Below are 17,005 nucleotides of genomic sequence, written 5' to 3' on the forward strand. Positions count from 1 at the left end.
CCAACTAATCGATCTAAAGCTACGGGCAATCATCAAACATGGATCGTATTAAGGAGGTGCGTTTCCGGGCCCTGCTACCAAGCCTTTGGCCATGTTCGGGCTAGAGGGGTTACCCGAACGGAAGCTAATGGCTGTTGCCAGAAAATGAACTCCCTCCGCCTGGAGGCCGACGAAGCCGGCGCCAAGGTTGAGGAGCTCCAGACCAAGGTCAAGAACCTGGAGCAGGAAAACCTGTCCAAGGAGCAGGATATTACTTCACTGCAGCACAAGAACAACGTTTTGGAGACCGAGGTTGAGAAGCTCGAGACCTCCATCAAGGACTTCAAGAAGGCCGCCGATGAGGGCCAACAACACGGCACCCAGAATGAGACGCTCCAGCGCCGCCTACAGCTGCTCGAGGAGGAGGCTGAGGAGGCCGACAAGACGCTCCGCGAGGCAAACGAGAAGTACGTGGTTCGCCTAGCTGCCTGGCTGCCTGGCTGCCTCCCCCAATATCTAGATGCCTTGTGCAACAAATGTGCTGACTATCTCTCCAACAGGCTCCGACAAACTGATGTCAAGGCCGGACACTTTGAGCGCAAGGTGCAGGCTCTCGAGCAAGAACGCGATCAGTGGGAGACCAAGTACGAGGAGATGGCGAAGAAGCACGCGACTCTCCAGAAGGAGCTGGACGAGCTTCAGGCGGAGATTGGCACCATCTAAGAAGATGCATCAGGATGCTTTCGTTGGAATTTCTGTCTTCCATGCATGGCGAGCAATCTCTGCTGCAGCGGCGGAACATCGAGCTTGATGTGTTCCTATCTTGATGCGAGGAGTTTCAGTGTTGCTGGAAATAAGAGGACGGCTTGCGGGAGTATGTAACTTGACCTCGCACTAATTGACGCCTTCATTTCCAAGGGTATCTATTGTGGTCTGTATACCATATCTATCTCCTTCTATTCTTAGCTCGCTGCTTCCTGTCGGTCATTTGTCTGTCGAACTTGCTCTCGTATCGGAACTTCTTCTTCTTCTTTTTCAAAGTAGCCGAAGAGTTTTTGTCCTTCGATGTGTCTTCCTCCTGTTGATCCTTATTGTCTTCGCCGTCGGAGTCTTCTGGATCTTGGCGTATTACGGGCTTTTCGAGCCCGTCTCTTGAAACCGATACTGATTCGACGGTTACCGTAGTATATCGATCCTCGTCAATGTACTCTTCTTCATGGTCCAACAGCTCGATGTCCGGTCGGTCAGGGAACCCATCCCATTCGTCAGACCCATCTTGCTGCGATTCTTCCTCGTCGACCGCATCAACCGCTCCGGATTGTTCCAGCGCCTTTTTGACCGCCTCAACATGCTCTTCAACTTCGCGTTTGCGCTCCTCGCGCGCCTAACAGGTCTTGTTAGTAACAGGCGCAAGTTTTCGTAGTCCTGGAAAGTCGGATCATTACCTGTTTTCGCAAGACTATTCTTTCCTGGCGGGCTCTCTTGGAAGCCTCCTCTTGCGCGTTCTTGATCCGTTGCTGTTTCCGCTTGTGGAATCCTGTGAGGTACTCGTGGCGGGCATCATTGTCGAAGGCGATTTCTTCAATGGCCGGCGTCGCCTTTCGCTTCTTTGTGGGCGGAGGCAGAATGCTCTTCTTCGGTCTCGGTTTCGCAAACATGATGTAGAAAACTGTGTGCCGTGCCCGTCACCCTCAAAATTGCTTCAGAGGTCGAATTCCTACGGAGTATTCCTCCCACGCAAAGTTTTGGGCCAAGAATGTCCATTGACTTCGAAGGGTCCATTTCCATTCCTTCGTCACCGAGGTGTGCATCAAAGTGGGGCTTTGCACTTAAAGCGACGGTTACGTAAGATCCCATCGACTCCATCACCTGTCAGGAACCGCACCAGCGCCGCCAAGGAGCTCTCGAAGGTGGCTGTCCAACTCTCCAGGGGCGACAAAGCAACATCGTCCGCCATGCGTTTCCAAACCCTTGCCGGCGCCCTGGCGCTCGCCGCAAGCTCGACCGCGTTCTCCGACTCTTCTCCTTGGGTTCTACTCTCTACCTCCCCGTAAGGCCACCACGTGCAAATGGAGGCGACCCTCGATGCTGACCATGACCCTCCAGCTTTGGCGATGCTCCCGAGTCGAAGCAGATCCAGGCGAGCTCCCAGGTCCTAGACTACACAACGTCATTCTTGGCTTCGTGCCCGACGGATCGATACCTTATCGTCAACCAACCGGGTGTGACCGCCGCCGACCTTCGCGAACCCAAGGGCTGCGGCCTGCCCAGCCTCTGCCGCGCCGTCGACGACTCGCGAAACAAGGGAAAGTTCATCGTTCCCGAAGTGATTGGCGACGCTACGTCTATTGGGATCTCAGACACAATCAAGAAGGCTTGCGGGGCCAAGGTTGTGACGGTCGAAGAGCTCGACCTGACCTCGCTACCATCGGATGATCGCACTGGCGCCTTGTCCGAGAACAGTGAGTCTCATTTGCATGCGGGCTTCAACTAGACATGTACTGACCACTGATTTAGATGCCATTCTGAGCGAGAAGCTCGTCGAGGCGACAGCCGATGATAGCTACACGATCCTCTTCATCTCCACCCCCGGCGAACCTACTACCTATGAAGCCGATTTCACAGAACCCGTTCAGATGGATCTTAAGAGGAACGTGAACAATGGCGCCGTACGGCGTCAGGACAATGAAACTGATTGGAATAAGCTGCCTCTGTTCGAGAAGTACCAGTTCTTCACTCCAGGTAAGATTGCGCGTTCCCGGAGAGTCACTACAGGATGATACTAATTCATCCTAGGAATCTTCATGGGCCTCGTTGTAGCGATCATCCTCTTCTCCATCCTGGGTGTCGGTCTCAAAGCTCTCAACAGCCTTGAGGTTCCGTACGGTGCCTTTGAAAAAGACATGGGCCCCGCCGCCCAGAAGAAGCAGCAGTAATTACTCGACCCCATTGGGGCGTGTATAGCGGCAACCGATGCCGCCATGTCCTGTATTTTATGCCTGCGCCTGCTAACATCATGGAGTTTGGGACTGTTTCATGTGGGTAGGAGACGCACCCCGAGTTGGTTTCACATGGGTCGTATATGCGGAGCAAGTCGCGGTGGAACGGTTAGATCAGCGATTAGAAGGCAAATGTGACCCTTTCTATCTGTCTCCTTACACCGCCGTGTTTTATCTGTCTAGGACGATTCAGCCTCTTCACTATAGTCCCAAAGTCTGGCGTGCCCAAATTGGTAAAATCTCAGCATCAGAAATCCTCACGAAACCAGTAAACGCCCGGACTCCATCCATGCTACTATCCTCCCAGTGCCACGAAGTGACCACGGCATACTGCTCAATCCGTTTCTCGTTTCCAACCGCCTTCGAACCCCATCTCCCGCGGTCAAACTCATACCAGGTGACTGGGCAACAAAAAGTTGGCGATGCCCTCCTTCACAGCGTACTCGTGCCCGCAGTTGCCGCACACCAGCTTCCCCTCAGATACAGACGTTTCTAGTAGCAGGTGATGGAGGTCCTTGAGCGTCTTCTCATCTGCCGTAAGTTCCTCCGCCGTGGGCGCTTGCTCTGGCAACGTAGGGAAGCCCAGCTGTAGGGTAAAAAAATTAGCTCAAGCCCGCCACCTACCGACCGAACGTAACGCCACCAAGGGCAATAAAAAAAGAAACAAAGATAAGAAAAAGACCAAGATGACAATCGACACATGCTCTGTCGGCCTGGAAGCGGAGGGAAAAGACTTACCTCGGACGACGTTGTGCGCAGCGCCTCCCAGTCCAAGCGGGGCAGCACGTTGACAATCATGTCGGCATTGACTTCGAGCTCGTCGTGCACCAATTCCGCGTCCTTGGGGTGCAGCGGGTGCGCCTTGGGCGTGCCCTTGCAGGCCTTGATGGCGCATGTGACGAAGTTGAGCGTGAGCACCTTCATGACGAACGAGCGGATGGGGAATCGTGTATGTTGGGAGAGGTTGATGCTGGTCGCATCGGCAGCGCGCACTTACAACTTTTTTCCATGAGAAGTCGTTGGAGGGCCCCACGTGACAGGGGTGGTTTCCAGCGTCTGGCGTTTAGGACAACGGGCATTCATAGGACAATGGATCATGACATTAAATATGTACCAAGGCATCTCAGTCGGAGCACAGTGGGCTTATATACATTCACTCGGACAATAAGCCAGATGAGACACAGATCTGTCATTCGCTAACTTGCCATTCCGACATTGCAATCATCTCTTTATGCTAGCGTCTTCTCATAACCCACGCTCTGGGGACTCTTCTTGTACTTAAGGAAGGCAACAACACCAACAATAACTATGCAGACCAGTAGCGCCGTCTGCATCAATGTCCAGCCCCCAGTGGTTGCTCCAGTGGTCGTGTCGGGTAAAGCGTCGTCGGATCCTGAGTCTTTGAAACGACAACACTCATCAGCACACCGGCCACTCCTGATTTCGCTGGACGTGCGTAACTTGACAAGGGCGCGTTGAAGAAGAGGGCGGTGGGATGTAGTAGCGGGGAATGCTGCTTAAAGTTCGACGTGAATACCTTCGGGGGGCACCTCGAGCTCGCCGCTCTTGACAATCTTGACCGTCTCGACGGGCTTGTCACCGCGAGCAGTCTTGAAGTTCTGGATCTTGTCGACAATGTCGTAGCCCTCGAGGACCTCGCCAAAGACGACGTGTCGGCCGTCGAGCCACCTGGAGTCTGCATTAGTACATTGACTGTCATGCTGTCTAGGGTCATTGGGCGTCTTACGGGGTTAGAACGGTAGTAATGAAGAACTGGGAGCCGTTGGTGTCGGGTCCGGCGTTGGCCATAGACAGTGTGCCCGGCTTGGTGTGCTTGAGCTTGAAGTTCTCGTCCTTAAACTTGTTTCCATAGACTGCAGGGCAGAGAGGTTAGTCAAATGCGCTCTCGCAAGGAGACTTTCTACGCATAGAGCACGGGGGAGACTTACTGGACTTCCCACCGGTGCCATCGCCCTTGGTGAAATCGCCGCCCTGGATCATGAAGTCCTTGATCACACGGTGGAAGGTAGAGCCCTCGTAGCCGAAGCCCTTCTCGCCAGTAGCGAGGGCGCGGAAGTTCTCAGCCGTTTCGGGGACAGTCTTGCCGTAGAGTCCAATGACAATGCGGCCGACGGGCTCGTCGCCGTGCTGGATGTCAAAGAATACCTTGTTGGTGATCTTGGGGCCCTTGCTGGCCTCAGCAGTCTGGGCGAAGAAGACCAGCCCGACTCCGAAGAGCAGAGCGGCGGAAATAAGAAGCCGCCGAAGGTTGAGCATGGTGGAGGGATCAAACCGGGTCAATTGATCTGGTTCGGTGAGATGGGGATGTGAAGTGAGGGGAGAAGGAGGGAGAGATGGAAGAAGAGGCCACCTTGAGGACACCACGCTGGGCAAGCTCCTGAGGCGGCGGACGTTCCAGTGCCGGATGCGCCTGTTCCCTGTCTCCACTGTGGCACCGCCCTGCAACCCTCAACGCAAGGTTGCATGCTCTGTGGCGCTGCGTCCGCCACCTCCTCATGCCCCTGTTCACCTCGAAACAAGTGCGCTTATGTAAGACAGTTTAGCCAGGGATTCTCCGACACCTCCCAAGGTACGAAATCGACTTTCTGGCGTGTGGTCTTGGTCAACCTTTGTGGGCAAGCGATGTGATTTCGCAATCAACCGGCAAGATGGTACGTGCGACTCCTGTACCAATGCTTCGAAAATGCGCTGACAGGTCTTCTAGGTGTTCATAATGGGAGTCAACTTTTCCGAGAGGAAATTGGTCAAAGTAAGCCCGCACTCGACACCGCGCCTTCCACCAAAACGACGAGGAGTTTGATATCTAACCCAGGCCACGAGTAGAAAGCCCTCGAGTCCTTCTACGGGCTTGGAAAGACCCAGTCCCCTCGGATCATGGCCAAATTCTCCATCCACAAGCTCGCCAAATGCGGCTCCCTGAACCCCCGAACCGTCACATCCCTAACGGCCGAGCTGTCGCAAATGACTATCGACAACGACGCAAGGAGGATAATGCGAGACAACATCAGGAGGTTGAAGGAAATTGGGTCATACCGTGGTCGTCGGCACGCGATGGGATACCCGGTTCGCGGACAGAAGACTCAGAACCAGACATCGACGGCGAACAAGCTCAACACTCTCCATCGTCGTGGTTAGACGGATTGGCTCTTATTGCGACGAGGTGTTGCACGGCAGACGGAGCAGGTGCATGGTGGGTTGGGAATGATGTATAGAGATGATGATGCTGTGTTCGTCCCATATCAGGTGGGCGTTGTGGCAGCGGATATCTAATCCAACGGCGGAAACTTGTATTTCTATGTAAAACATACTCACGATGATGGTATGGAAAAAAAAGACTTCAACCAAACAGATCCGGACGCACACCCGTGGCACCATTCACTTGCCCTTGTTCATGCAACATTAGAAGGAGACATCGATCTCGTCTTCCAAGACAGGTGCGCCCTCGGCCTGCATCCTGGCCGCTACCTCCTCGACATCCCTCCAGACTCGAAGTATATTGCCGCCCACGACCTTGCCAGCATCTTCGTCGCTGATGCCTCGTCTCAGAAGCTCGGCCACTATATCCGGGTAGCCGGCGACATCAGCGAGACCCTTGGGCGTATCTTCGATGCCATCGAAGTCGGTGCCAATGCCCACGTAGTCGTAGCCGATCAGATCGCCGATGTGCATGATGTGCTCCACGACACGGTCTAGGGTTGCCTCCTCTAGCACAGGGACGGGGACGCCGTCGTCAGCACCAACGTCCTCGCAGGCGATGAACCCTGCAGCGATGTTGACCATGACGACTGAGTTGCGCTCCTTGACCATCTGCAGGACGTGGTCCTTGACGTTACGAGGGTGTGAGCAGATGGCGTAGGCGGAGCTATGAGAGTACATGACGGGTGCTCGCGAGCCTTCCCAGTCATCCTTGCCCCCAAGAATATCCACCATGGTGTCCTCGCTGTCGTCGTGATTAGTTTACGTCTTTAACTATGAGGTTCCATAACTGGCCTCTTACCTGACATGGGCAAGGTCCACAATCATGCCGATGCGGTTCATCTCATGGACCAGTTTGCGCCCGGCGGTACTGACACCGTGATAGATGGGCTCGGCTACCCTGAGAGGGGATTCCTCTAGCGCGGCATCGGCGAACTTGTTGTGGCAGTTGTGAGTAAGAGTTGCATACCGCACACCGAGTTCGTGGAAGCGGCGCAGGTTAGAAGCCTTGTTGCCAATCTGGTGAAGGCCCTCGATACCGAAGGGAGAGATGAACTTGCCCTCCTTCCAGGCACGCACCGCATCGTCGGCGTTGAGGCCCTGGGCATGAGAGAAGTCGTCGGGATACATGGTCTGGACTCTAGCCATCAGGTCGATCTGATCTAGGGTGAACTGGACGCCTGTCTCAATCGTAAGCTCCTGGGCATGTTAAGGTTGTGCAAATTGACTTACTTTGGCTGAGATTCTCATCAGAGAAGTCACGGCCATTCTCGGGACAGGGGGCGTAAAGGCTCCAGAAAGCACCGCCTGATAAGCCCTCCCTCATGCGCTTGATATCAACATGGCCAGGGAGGGGGCCATTCTCAAAAGAGTTCCTCCACTCGTCGTTGTCGATTTTGTTCTTGTAGACTCCCCGGACCAATATGGGGAGGTCAACATGGCCATCTGTTGCCGATATGTCAGAACACCCGCCTCGCAGCCGAGCAAGATGGTGAGAGAGGGGGAGAGGAAATATGAATGGGAGGGGTATATGCTCACCGATGAGAGGCGTCGAGGAGAGGACCCTACGGGCTCTTTGCTCGATAGAGCGCGCACGACAGAGATGGTCATTGACGCGGTGATAGCAATGGCCGAGCGGCCTGTGGAGGAGGCTGAAAGTCAGGAGAAAGGCAACAATGCTCACAATGAGCCTCTTGGGGGAGATTCGGCGAGGCCGAGGCGCCGGGGCATCACCAGGCAAGTGGGCGGCGCCCTTCTCGTCGGACGCCCACTCGTGGTTGCGTAGTGGGATTGGCGCCATGATGATAAGAATGCCTTGAAAAGCCAGGAGGTTGTTCAATGGAGGCGGGGGAGTTGAAGTTGAGGATAGATGCGGATTACCAACCCGTCTACTGTACCCCGAGGTTCCCGCTAAGACATACTAGTACACGAGTACGGATACGGCAGGCCCTTACCCAGATTAAATACCAAACGGATGATTCACAGATAACATGATGTCGGGTGACGCTGAATTCCAGATGGCCATATTCCTGGCAGATAGTCACTTTTGTGAGGGCTCTTGCTTCCCAAGGGGCTTTGAAAGCCATCGAATGAAGGCTCATGTCGACAATTCATCAAGATGGTGAGATGAGATGGGAGAGATCCTTGCTGGGGCGGCCAATGCTGGAGACGCCAGCTTCAGCAGCTTGTCGGCCTTTTTTATTTTTTTTTTATTTTTATAACTCGGGCGCTACTGGTAGCCATCCGCATCTTATGGAGTTGAGTACTGCTACCAAGGTAGCATCGCGGAGGTAGTTAAGTCTCAACGGCCTACTGACTCTGCCACGAGGGCGCCTGAGCGCCTTTGATGGTGGAGAGGCCACAACTGGTGACATGTCTACCGCCTTCCAACTGTCGGCGCGCCAACGGTCGACCACCAGTGGCCCCTGGGCCAGTCTCCCTGGATGGATATCCGCCCGTCAGCCTGGAAGCCAGCAGAGTGCAAGACACGAGCAGATCCCAGTGCTGGCGAAACGCCGGAGGCTCCAAGCGAAGGCCCCTATTGGCCACAGGCCTTGTCCCTAGACGCCTCCCAGTGGAGCATTGCAGTCTGGATTCACTGGAAGCCAGCACTGCCCAGCACCCACTGGCCTGACGGGGAAAGAGTGGCACCTGCTGTGGCAGCGACTCGTGGAGTGGTCCACGGGTGACTCGTGAGTGCCCGACCGCGCGGGAAGTTGGCAGTTGGCAGTTGGCAGTTGCCAGTCACCGGTTTGCGGCTTTGTTGGTGCCAGTTTAGCCAGGGTCCTTGTTGTTGACTTCCATGCTTCAGCCCCAGCCTGCAGCCTGCAGCCTGCAGTGCTGCAGTGCTGCACCGGTTGACGACGTCTCCAGCTCGGACACGAGCCAACCTGCCTCCAATTGATCCATCCTAGAATCCTGCATCTGTCTTCATCACCACCGTCGCCTGGCATAAGGGGTCGCACCAACACCATATGATTCACCCGCCATAGACAGCGCCTCTTCTTTCGAGCCTCGATTCTACCACCGCGCGTTACCGTTCCGTCCAGCTAGCCTGCGGATTGCCAGCCTTTGTTGTACTATTCTCGTATTCTCCGTTCTTTCCTCCGACCATTTGCAGGATCTCGCGCGTGCGCCTCCCTCCTATTCGCTCTCTCCTCCACGACGACTGTTTACCCGCCAGCTCGAAGCTTGACTTGAACGTTGTCTGTCCAATCCAGCTGTCCCCCCACGTACGGCTCATCGATCGGCGGCCTGACACACGCTTTTATACCCCGTCGTTCCAAAGCGCCTTCGTAGCACCCGATAAAACCCCTTGATATATACAACCGACGTGGATACAGGTGGGAATAGGCCAAGATGCCGGGGTTCGCAGATTCTTTCTGGTCTAGCGACTATGCAGGAGGTACGTTGGCTGGGCACATGTGCTTCATGTGCTTCCCTTCTCGTCGTTGGCCTTGTCGATGCTGACCTTTGGGCTCTAGGGCTCGGTGTGCTCTTCGAGAAGTTGCATCAGGGCGTTAAAGAGAATCGCCAGATCCTGGCCATAGCCCGGATGCGCGCCGAGGCCGAGGAAGCATACAGCAGTCATCTCTCAAACATTGTCCCCTCTGCTGAGAAAGTCGCAAATGGATTCTCCCGCGACGAGGGCGCCACCGTTCGTAAGGTACGTTACCCCATATTCCAACTACGACAGCACCAGCGAAACATGCTAACACAGGTAATCTAGGCCTACGATGGCATGAAGACTGAAATGCAGGATGCTGCCAAGAGCCACCGCCGCATTGCGCAAAGCATTCGCGACCTCGTCGTCAACCCCTTCTCCCGCTGGTGCGATGCTCACGAGAACCGCGTACAAGACTCCCAGGACGATCTGCAGGCCCGCTTAAAGGTTCACGACCGCCAGGCCGAAGCCGTCAAGAAGCTGCGGTCCGTTTACTTCAACAAGTGCCGCCTGCTTGAGGATCTCGAGGAGGAGAACAAGCTAGGCTTCCAAGAGCCCGAGACTAGCCCCAAGCCCAACCAGCCAATCCCGGAGATCAAGGTTGAGGAGGAGGAGCGCGAAGAAGAGGAGGAATTTTACGAGATTGGTGACGAGACGTACCAGCCGGACCAGCTTAAGAAGATCCTCTCGCACATGTTGTCCACCATCAGAATGGGCGAACACAAAGTTGCCATTCTGGGCACCTACCAGAACGTCTCGACCGGCTCGGACATTGTCGAGTATCTCCAGCGCCACATGGGCGGCACCACCATCAGCTATGCTGAGCGCATCGGCCAGGATCTCGTCTCGAATGGTCTGCTGCGCTTGATTGGAAACGTCGGGAATGTCTTCGCAAACAGCTCCAGGATGAATTACCAGTGGCGGCCAAAGGCTCTCGAGCTTGCCGGTTTGCCCGATAAGAAAGTGCCTCTCAGCCGTACGTTTTCGATGCCCTCCACTGGCTCCGAGGCTGGCGACTCACCCGTCCTTGGGACTGTGGGTGATTATCTCTCCAACTGGAATGTTATTGGCAACAGGGCGAACCCCGATGAAACCCCTGGACAGAGGTTGCAGCGCGAGGTCAAAGAAGCTGATGACAAGTACAAGCTGGGCGTCAAGAGGCTGGATGAACTGCGCTGCGACTTGGAAGAGGCCATCTTCGCTCACCTCAAGTTCCTTGAGCGTTGTGAGCTTGATAGGCTTAAGGCCGTCAAGACGGTGATCCTCGACTTCTCTGGTACTATCGGGAACGTCATCCCCAGCCTGCAGTCTACTGTGGACCAGATGATGCTCTTCCAAGAAACGATCCAACCCCAGGGTGACCTACGATACCTCCTCGAGACGTACCGCACCGGCACCTTTGTCCCCAAGGTTGTCGTGTATGAGAACTACTACAACAAAGCCGATGAGCAGACCTTTGGTGTGGACTTGGAAGCCCGTGCTAGAGCTGACAAGAAGCGAGTTCCCGTCATTGTTACCACCATTCTCACCTACCTTGATCACCATTACCCCGATCTCGAGGGCGATGAAGCGAGACGGGGTGTGTGGCTTGTGGACGTTCCCCTTGCTCAAACTCACAAGCTCCGTGCGCGCCTCAACGATGGCAAGAGCTTCTCGCCGGATGTCCTGAATGAGTTTGATGTCCCGACGGTTGCTAGCCTCCTAAAGCTGTATCTTCTCGAGTTGCCTGGTGAGTTTAACTTCATGGCGAGCCGCGCATCATGGATTGTTCTACTAACTGTACCATAGATTCGCTTGTCTCTTCTCATGTGTATGAAATTATCCGGACCATCTACAATAACCCTACTGCCGATGGCACTGAGGCATCACGGGTTGCTGTGTTGCAACAGACCCTCTCACAGCTGCGCCTCACTAACATTGCGACCCTGGACGCCTGCATGAATCACTTTACCCGCCTGATTGACCTTACCTCTGCTGATGAGGCCTACGTCTCTTCTCTTGCTACCGCGCTCTCGCCCTGCATTCTGCGCCCGCGGACAGAGACCTCGCTTACTCTGGAGGAAAAGCACGCTTACAAACTTGTCCGTGACCTTCTCGCTCACAAAGACCCCATCTTCACCGAACTCAAACGCATGTCCACGCTCGGCCACTCCTCCTCCGTCAGCACTGCTACGCGCTCCCGCGCCATCAGCACCGATGAGAGCAATCGCAAGGCGCTAATGGAGGAGCGCAACAGGGCTCTCCTCGAGAAGGCCAACGCCAACCGCAGCCGTGCCACCAGTCCTGCGCCCAGCCCTCGCGGTCATCGTCGTGACCGTAGCAGCGGGGGCCCCGAGACTCGTTTCCCCATCCATACCGGCCCTACGTCGCCGAGTGAACGCCAGCGCAGCAGCCTCGGCAACATTGCCACCATTGCTGCAGGCCCACCGGTCAAGCGCTACAGCCTTGATGTCCCCGACAACGAGAGCCCAAATGGCAGCGCAGACTCGTCCCACAAGCACACTGACAGCAACGGGACCGGGAAGGAGAACGAAGGGCGTGATAATGCAAACCGCACCTCGACCAAATTTGTCGGCGGACGCAGAGTCCCCGCTTCGCCGCCGTCGGAGTCGGCGGCCCGTGGGGTCACCCTCGAGGACAAGCCTATGGATGACTAGTGGGGAGGTCCTTTAGGTTAAGAGTCTTCACGGCGGCCCTTCTCTGTACGCTTTACGGGAGCATGAGCTACGGTGTATATCTTTTTTTCTTTTGTCCCCCTCATTACTTACGTCTACTGCTTCCCTGAGGAGCGAAGTAGTTTCCGGCATGTAATGCTGTATTGTATTACGAATGGCGACGGCGATGGGCGACTCTTTTGTCTGGGTTTCTTCTAGTATAAGAGCTACTACTACTATGATGGGATGTATGGGGTTCGGTGGGTGTGCCCAGGGTCAGGCCAGTAGTAGTTAGGTACTTTGTCTGGCAGACTGGCTTTGCACGGGACGAGCAAGGGAGACTACCCCTTGGCTCTGGTATACAAAAAAATTGGACAATAAAATGCTTCATAATTTCTATTTTGCGTCGTCCCCCGGGTTACTCCGGGACCCATGGATGACTATGCCAAATCCTCACGCCTCCTCTGGGATATCAACAACCCGTTTCTTCTTCTTCTTCTTCTTGGGCTTAGACTCCCCTACAAGCTCTGCGGCCGCCTCGGTCCCTTCACCCTCCACGCCTGCCGGCTTGGCCTTCTTCTTCCTGGGCTTCACATCCGCCTCGTCCCCGCCATCCCCCGGCTGGGCCGTCTTGGTCTTCTTCTTCTTCTTCTTGGTCACGACCGTGCCGGCGCCCTGGGGCACCTGTATCCTCTCGTTGGCGCGCTGCATCTCGAGCCGCAGGCGCTCCACCTCCTTCATGGCTTGCTGCATCTCGGCCTCCTCGCGCTGCTGCTGCTCGTGGTCGAGCCCGTTGGACGGCTCGCCCTCGAGGCTGAAGGAGCCAATGTGGCTCGAGTCGACCTGCAGCAGGCCCTGCTTGAGCTTCCGGGCTTTGGCGCTGGCGGCGGCAGACCTTGCGAAGCTGTCCGAGTTGTTCTCCGAGTCGCCCGCGCGGCTGGCGCCGCTGTCGAGGGTCTCATCAGCAGCGACAACGACCTTTTGCTTCGGCCTCGGCTGGGGTCTCTGTAGCGGTGGTGCGGGCGTGCTGGAGTTGGACATCTTGTCGAGGTCCAGCTGCATGATCGGGATTGAATCGATATCAAGATCTGGCCCGTTGTTGTCCTGGAGGATGTTGTGGATGGGGGTGGACGTCCCGTGTGTGCTGTTGCTTGTGGGGATGTAGAAGGGGTCGTCCCTGTTCCTCTCCAGACGCTCTGCTTTCCTCCGCGCAATGATGTCGGCGTCCAGGTAGCTCTCTTCCGATGCCGATTGATATGAGCTGGCCATCTCCTCTGAAGGCTCTGCTAGTCTGCTGATCGCAGGAGCGGATGCCGACGAAAGGCTTGTGGGCGCTGGGCGCTGGTGGTAGTACTCTTCAAACTGGTCATTGTCGTCGGTTTCCACGGCCGTGAAGTCGGCTTGCGAGAGAAGCTGGTCTAGGTTGGGATGTATTGGGTCGTCTAGGCTGATCCCTTCCGGTGGCGGGACGTGGAGCTGCGCATTCGCGGCCACGGAGTTGAGTTCCCATCCCGTGAAGAGCGAAGGGATGGCCTGTGTGAGGAGTAATGGGGGATCTTGGTGCGAGTCGTCCGAAGATGCTGGCTGGCCCTCGGCTGCCTCAACCGTTAGCTTGAGCAACTCTATGAACTCGACCGCCCGCCCCTGGACTTCTAGATTCGGATGTAGAGCTAGAGGCTCAAAGGTATGGATGATGCGGGCCATGATGAGAGAGATCTCTGACTTCCTCTTGGCCGTCCAGGGTTCCAAGTCGTTCCCGGCTATTGATGCGAAGACCTTGGCGATGGCCTGGAGAGTATTCGCGGTCACCTCTGGAACATTTGTCCTTGGGATCAGTTGGAGTAAGTTGTTGAGGGTGTCGTTGGGGGATCTCAGCTCTGACGCGTACTCTCCCAGAATCCACGATACAGACTTGAGTGCGCGCGAAGATATAGAGTGTCCTGGCGGGGTATCTGTGTTCAACTGAGCCAGGACCATCTCTGAGGCCCTAACTACAGCAGGCCTCATGGCTCGGACCTTAACGGCGACATTCCTCAGCTCACCTCCAATCTTCTCGGACACGTCGGTAACCGGTTTCGAAGATGCTTGCAGGTCCGAGTCGAATGCGCGAGACGCCGGGGCCATGCGGACTAGTTGTGTGAGGACGTCAATGTACCAATCAAAGTCCCCTATGCTGGAGTAATTGTCCTTAGAGCACATGTAGAGTATGCGTCCGATGACATCGATGCGGTAGTCCTCTGGCAGAGTAGGGGCCTGGCTCTCGGCCTTCTTCTTAGCTGCAACCATTTGTGCCTCGTCATCAGAGTCGGCTGGGTCGATGGATGGGCTGGCCGAGAGCTGGTTATCCCTAGTGGGAGTTGCTGCCTTGAGCTGCCTCATCAGACGGCTCACAACCGACACTAGGTTGTCACCCGCAACCATGCCCTGGACAAGGTCTAGTGCCTGTACCCGTATAGTGATGTCGGGGCTGTCGATGCATTCTAAGATGACATCCTCTTGCTGCGAGACAAGGAATGAGTGGGTAACCACAATCTTGTTGAATGCAAGCAACGCAACGTATTTCACTGGTTCGAGTTAGATGGCGTGTGCGCGCATAGGGGGCCCCATCATTTTCAGCTTACAGTTTGGATCGCCGTCGATCATGATCATGCCCCGCAGCTTGTTGACACAAAGTGTCGCAATTTCGTCGGTGCCAGAGTCATCAGCGGCCAAGATGCCACCCTGAATGATACCGTTGATACACTCGTAAAGGAGGGACATGGCAGGCGTTGTCTTGATGAGGCTTGTCAGGGGAGGTAGAAGCTTCCTCACCAACCGTGGCTCGAGAGGAGTCAGAGTAGCAAACTATGCGTCTGGTCAGTGAGAGAACCTGGGCTATTACGCCTCGAAAGGACCACCCACCAGCTTGATTAGCTTGATAGCCATCCAGTTATTGCCACTATCAACGAGCAGCTCAAACAGTCGCGGAGCCAAGGGGAGAAAGTCATGGGGCCGGCGCCAACCGAGCTCGCACACGACATTTACAATTGCAGCCGTCACACTCGGATCTTCGTTGGGGTCCATCAGGCGCTCCTTGATCTTGGGCCATGCAGCGCGGAGGGCCTCGGGGTACACGAGGGCGAGGCGGTAGAGTGTGACGAGGGTCTTTTTGCGTATGTTGGAATGGCTGTGGTTCAGTCGCGGGAGAAGGTCGGAGAGGGTCGAGAGGGCGAGGGAAGGGGTGATGACGTGCGGGAGGGTGGCAATGGGAAGCGAAATGACTGTCGGTGTTGTTGACCCGAGATCCTGTAAGAAGGGAACGAATGACCCCCTGGTCAGCCTCACGTCGCCATCGCCAGCTCGGATTCGGAGGGGACTCGCCTTCTTCAACAGATTGGTAGCCAGCATGAGAACCTCGGTGTCAGGGCGGAAGCTCTGGACAGCTCCGAGGTATCCAACGCGCTTCTGGTGGTACTTGGGAGAGGACATGACCTCGAGGACGTGGAACGAAGCCCATGACATGTCGTATCCGAGCATCTCGAGGTAGACAAGTTTGAGGAGTGCCGTCGCCTTGACGTCTATCCAAAAGGAATCGTATATGTCAGTACGCGATAGTCCCCCGGGGGGAGGAGTGATAGAGAGGGCAGCACCAACCCATGTCTTGGCTGCGGACTTCGGCGCGGCATTCCTTCAAGCTCTTCTGGATATACTCCTTCTCATTGCCCTTGTGGTTTCGCAGACCTCGGATGAGGTCGTAAAGGGACTTTTCGAACCTGCAAGCGCCATCAGTCGTCGGTCTATGGTGCCTCCTCGCCGTGTAGGCAAACGGTTGGGTGTTGGGCGGCGTACATGGTGGCGGATCGGGTGCCCCACACGGGGCGGACAGGGGGAGAGAAAAGCCGCGAGACGGAGTCCTAGATAGGGTCGATCTTAGGGTCTTCGAGGGTTCGGGGGCGGGCGGATCGGGGGTGGCATGCTGGCCGTGGACGTTGTCGAGCTCGGATGGTCGGTCCACGGCGGCGTGTCGAGGTTGGGGAGCTGTGCAGCTGTGTAGTCCACGCGGTGTGGTGGTGCAGGACTGCAGATGGGCGCAGGCGGTGCGGTGCGGCTGGTGCGGCTGGTGCAGTGGGTGCGTGGGATGGTGACGGTATCAGCACGGTGTCATAGTACCACTACTCGTACGGAGTACATTGTTGAAACCCGGGGAGCTAGACGGGCCGAGCTCGCTCACAGTGAGTGGCAGTGACCCAGCATCACACAATTCCACACCCGGGTCCAGGTACCCGGTACGTACCTGCCCGACGCCGCTTTAGCACTTCCAACTTCCGGATTCCAACTTCAACTCCGCCGCCGTCGTTCGTGCTCCGTTTCGCGGACCACACGATGGCCCCTTTTTAATGCTACTATAATAGGCTATTCTCCATAACACTAGCAATGCTACAGTAGTACTAACTACTAGCCTTTTGCGCGCTCGATTAGGCGTTTGAAATCTGCGAGAACCTCCCCCCACGGCCTTCGTCATGCCCTGACCAGCCTCGCCCAATCCAGGTTTCGGTGAGGCGTGTGACTTGTGCATCTCACCGAGCCTTGCGGCTGCCCCTCCTCGTGTCCCCTGTTGCCCCTCTTGAAGCTGGACATTTTGAAACCATCTGGGCCTGGTTTATCTTTTTTTTTATCCTCGCCTGATAGCAACCATCACATTCCATCTTTACGCCTCGGAACGCCATTTCACG

At 55.8% G+C, this 17,005-nt stretch overlaps 9 protein-coding genes across 9 annotated transcripts; 4 read left to right on the top strand and 5 right to left on the bottom strand.

Annotated features, from left to right (window-relative positions):
* Window positions 1–38: 38 nt before the first annotated feature.
* On the top strand, window positions 39–702 carry TPM2 (tropomyosin; the record flags this gene model as incomplete). The annotated part of the gene is made up of 3 exons (XM_083198649.1): window positions 39–56; window positions 142–446; window positions 540–702. 3 exons carry the CDS (start codon window positions 39–41, stop codon window positions 700–702), a joined length of 486 nt encoding a protein of 161 aa, XP_083046384.1.
* A 223-nt stretch (window positions 703–925) lies between these two features.
* Window positions 926–1,637, bottom strand: ACO1O0_009301 (rRNA-processing protein RRP17; the record flags this gene model as incomplete). The annotated part of the gene is made up of 2 exons (XM_083198650.1): window positions 926–1,363; window positions 1,425–1,637. 2 exons carry the CDS (start codon window positions 1,635–1,637, stop codon window positions 926–928), a joined length of 651 nt encoding a protein of 216 aa, XP_083046385.1.
* A 297-nt stretch (window positions 1,638–1,934) lies between these two features.
* Window positions 1,935–2,915, top strand: ACO1O0_009302 (uncharacterized protein; the record flags this gene model as incomplete). Its single annotated transcript, XM_083198651.1, has 4 exons — window positions 1,935–2,029; window positions 2,086–2,441; window positions 2,497–2,721; window positions 2,776–2,915. The coding sequence occupies 4 exons, from the start codon at window positions 1,935–1,937 to the stop codon at window positions 2,913–2,915; spliced, it is 816 nt and encodes a 271-aa protein (XP_083046386.1).
* Window positions 2,916–3,366: 451 nt separating this feature from the next.
* RMT1 (RNA methylation protein TRM112) lies at window positions 3,367–3,902 on the bottom strand (the record flags this gene model as incomplete). Its single annotated transcript, XM_083198652.1, has 2 exons — window positions 3,367–3,564; window positions 3,717–3,902. 2 exons carry the CDS (start codon window positions 3,900–3,902, stop codon window positions 3,367–3,369), a joined length of 384 nt encoding a protein of 127 aa, XP_083046387.1.
* A 593-nt stretch (window positions 3,903–4,495) lies between these two features.
* On the bottom strand, window positions 4,496–5,255 carry CPR2 (cyclophilin-like domain-containing protein; the record flags this gene model as incomplete). The annotated part of the gene is made up of 3 exons (XM_083198653.1): window positions 4,496–4,667; window positions 4,726–4,852; window positions 4,928–5,255. The coding sequence occupies 3 exons, from the start codon at window positions 5,253–5,255 to the stop codon at window positions 4,496–4,498; spliced, it is 627 nt and encodes a 208-aa protein (XP_083046388.1).
* A 392-nt stretch (window positions 5,256–5,647) lies between these two features.
* ACO1O0_009305 (mitochondrial 37S ribosomal protein uS13m) lies at window positions 5,648–6,134 on the top strand (the record flags this gene model as incomplete). The annotated part of the gene is made up of 3 exons (XM_083198654.1): window positions 5,648–5,650; window positions 5,704–5,748; window positions 5,823–6,134. 3 exons carry the CDS (start codon window positions 5,648–5,650, stop codon window positions 6,132–6,134), a joined length of 360 nt encoding a protein of 119 aa, XP_083046389.1.
* A 264-nt stretch (window positions 6,135–6,398) lies between these two features.
* ACO1O0_009306 (membrane dipeptidase-domain-containing protein) lies at window positions 6,399–7,995 on the bottom strand (the record flags this gene model as incomplete). The annotated part of the gene is made up of 4 exons (XM_083198655.1): window positions 6,399–6,939; window positions 6,997–7,375; window positions 7,428–7,640; window positions 7,734–7,995. 4 exons carry the CDS (start codon window positions 7,993–7,995, stop codon window positions 6,399–6,401), a joined length of 1,395 nt encoding a protein of 464 aa, XP_083046390.1.
* A 1,559-nt stretch (window positions 7,996–9,554) lies between these two features.
* Window positions 9,555–12,296, top strand: rga8 (GTPase-activating protein RGD2; the record flags this gene model as incomplete). Its single annotated transcript, XM_083198656.1, has 5 exons — window positions 9,555–9,562; window positions 9,587–9,600; window positions 9,680–9,861; window positions 9,925–11,368; window positions 11,428–12,296. The coding sequence occupies 5 exons, from the start codon at window positions 9,555–9,557 to the stop codon at window positions 12,294–12,296; spliced, it is 2,517 nt and encodes an 838-aa protein (XP_083046391.1).
* A 450-nt stretch (window positions 12,297–12,746) lies between these two features.
* APL5 (adaptin N terminal region-domain-containing protein) lies at window positions 12,747–16,123 on the bottom strand (the record flags this gene model as incomplete). Its single annotated transcript, XM_083198657.1, has 5 exons — window positions 12,747–14,857; window positions 14,915–15,137; window positions 15,195–15,850; window positions 15,927–16,035; window positions 16,100–16,123. The coding sequence occupies 5 exons, from the start codon at window positions 16,121–16,123 to the stop codon at window positions 12,747–12,749; spliced, it is 3,123 nt and encodes a 1,040-aa protein (XP_083046392.1).
* Between the last annotated feature and the right edge of the window lie 882 nt (window positions 16,124–17,005).

This window comes from Amphichorda felina (assembly GCF_050947745.1).
Source record: "Amphichorda felina strain 45539 chromosome Unknown scaffold_9, whole genome shotgun sequence".
In the NCBI taxonomy this organism is placed as follows: domain Eukaryota; kingdom Fungi; phylum Ascomycota; class Sordariomycetes; order Hypocreales; family Bionectriaceae; genus Amphichorda; species Amphichorda felina.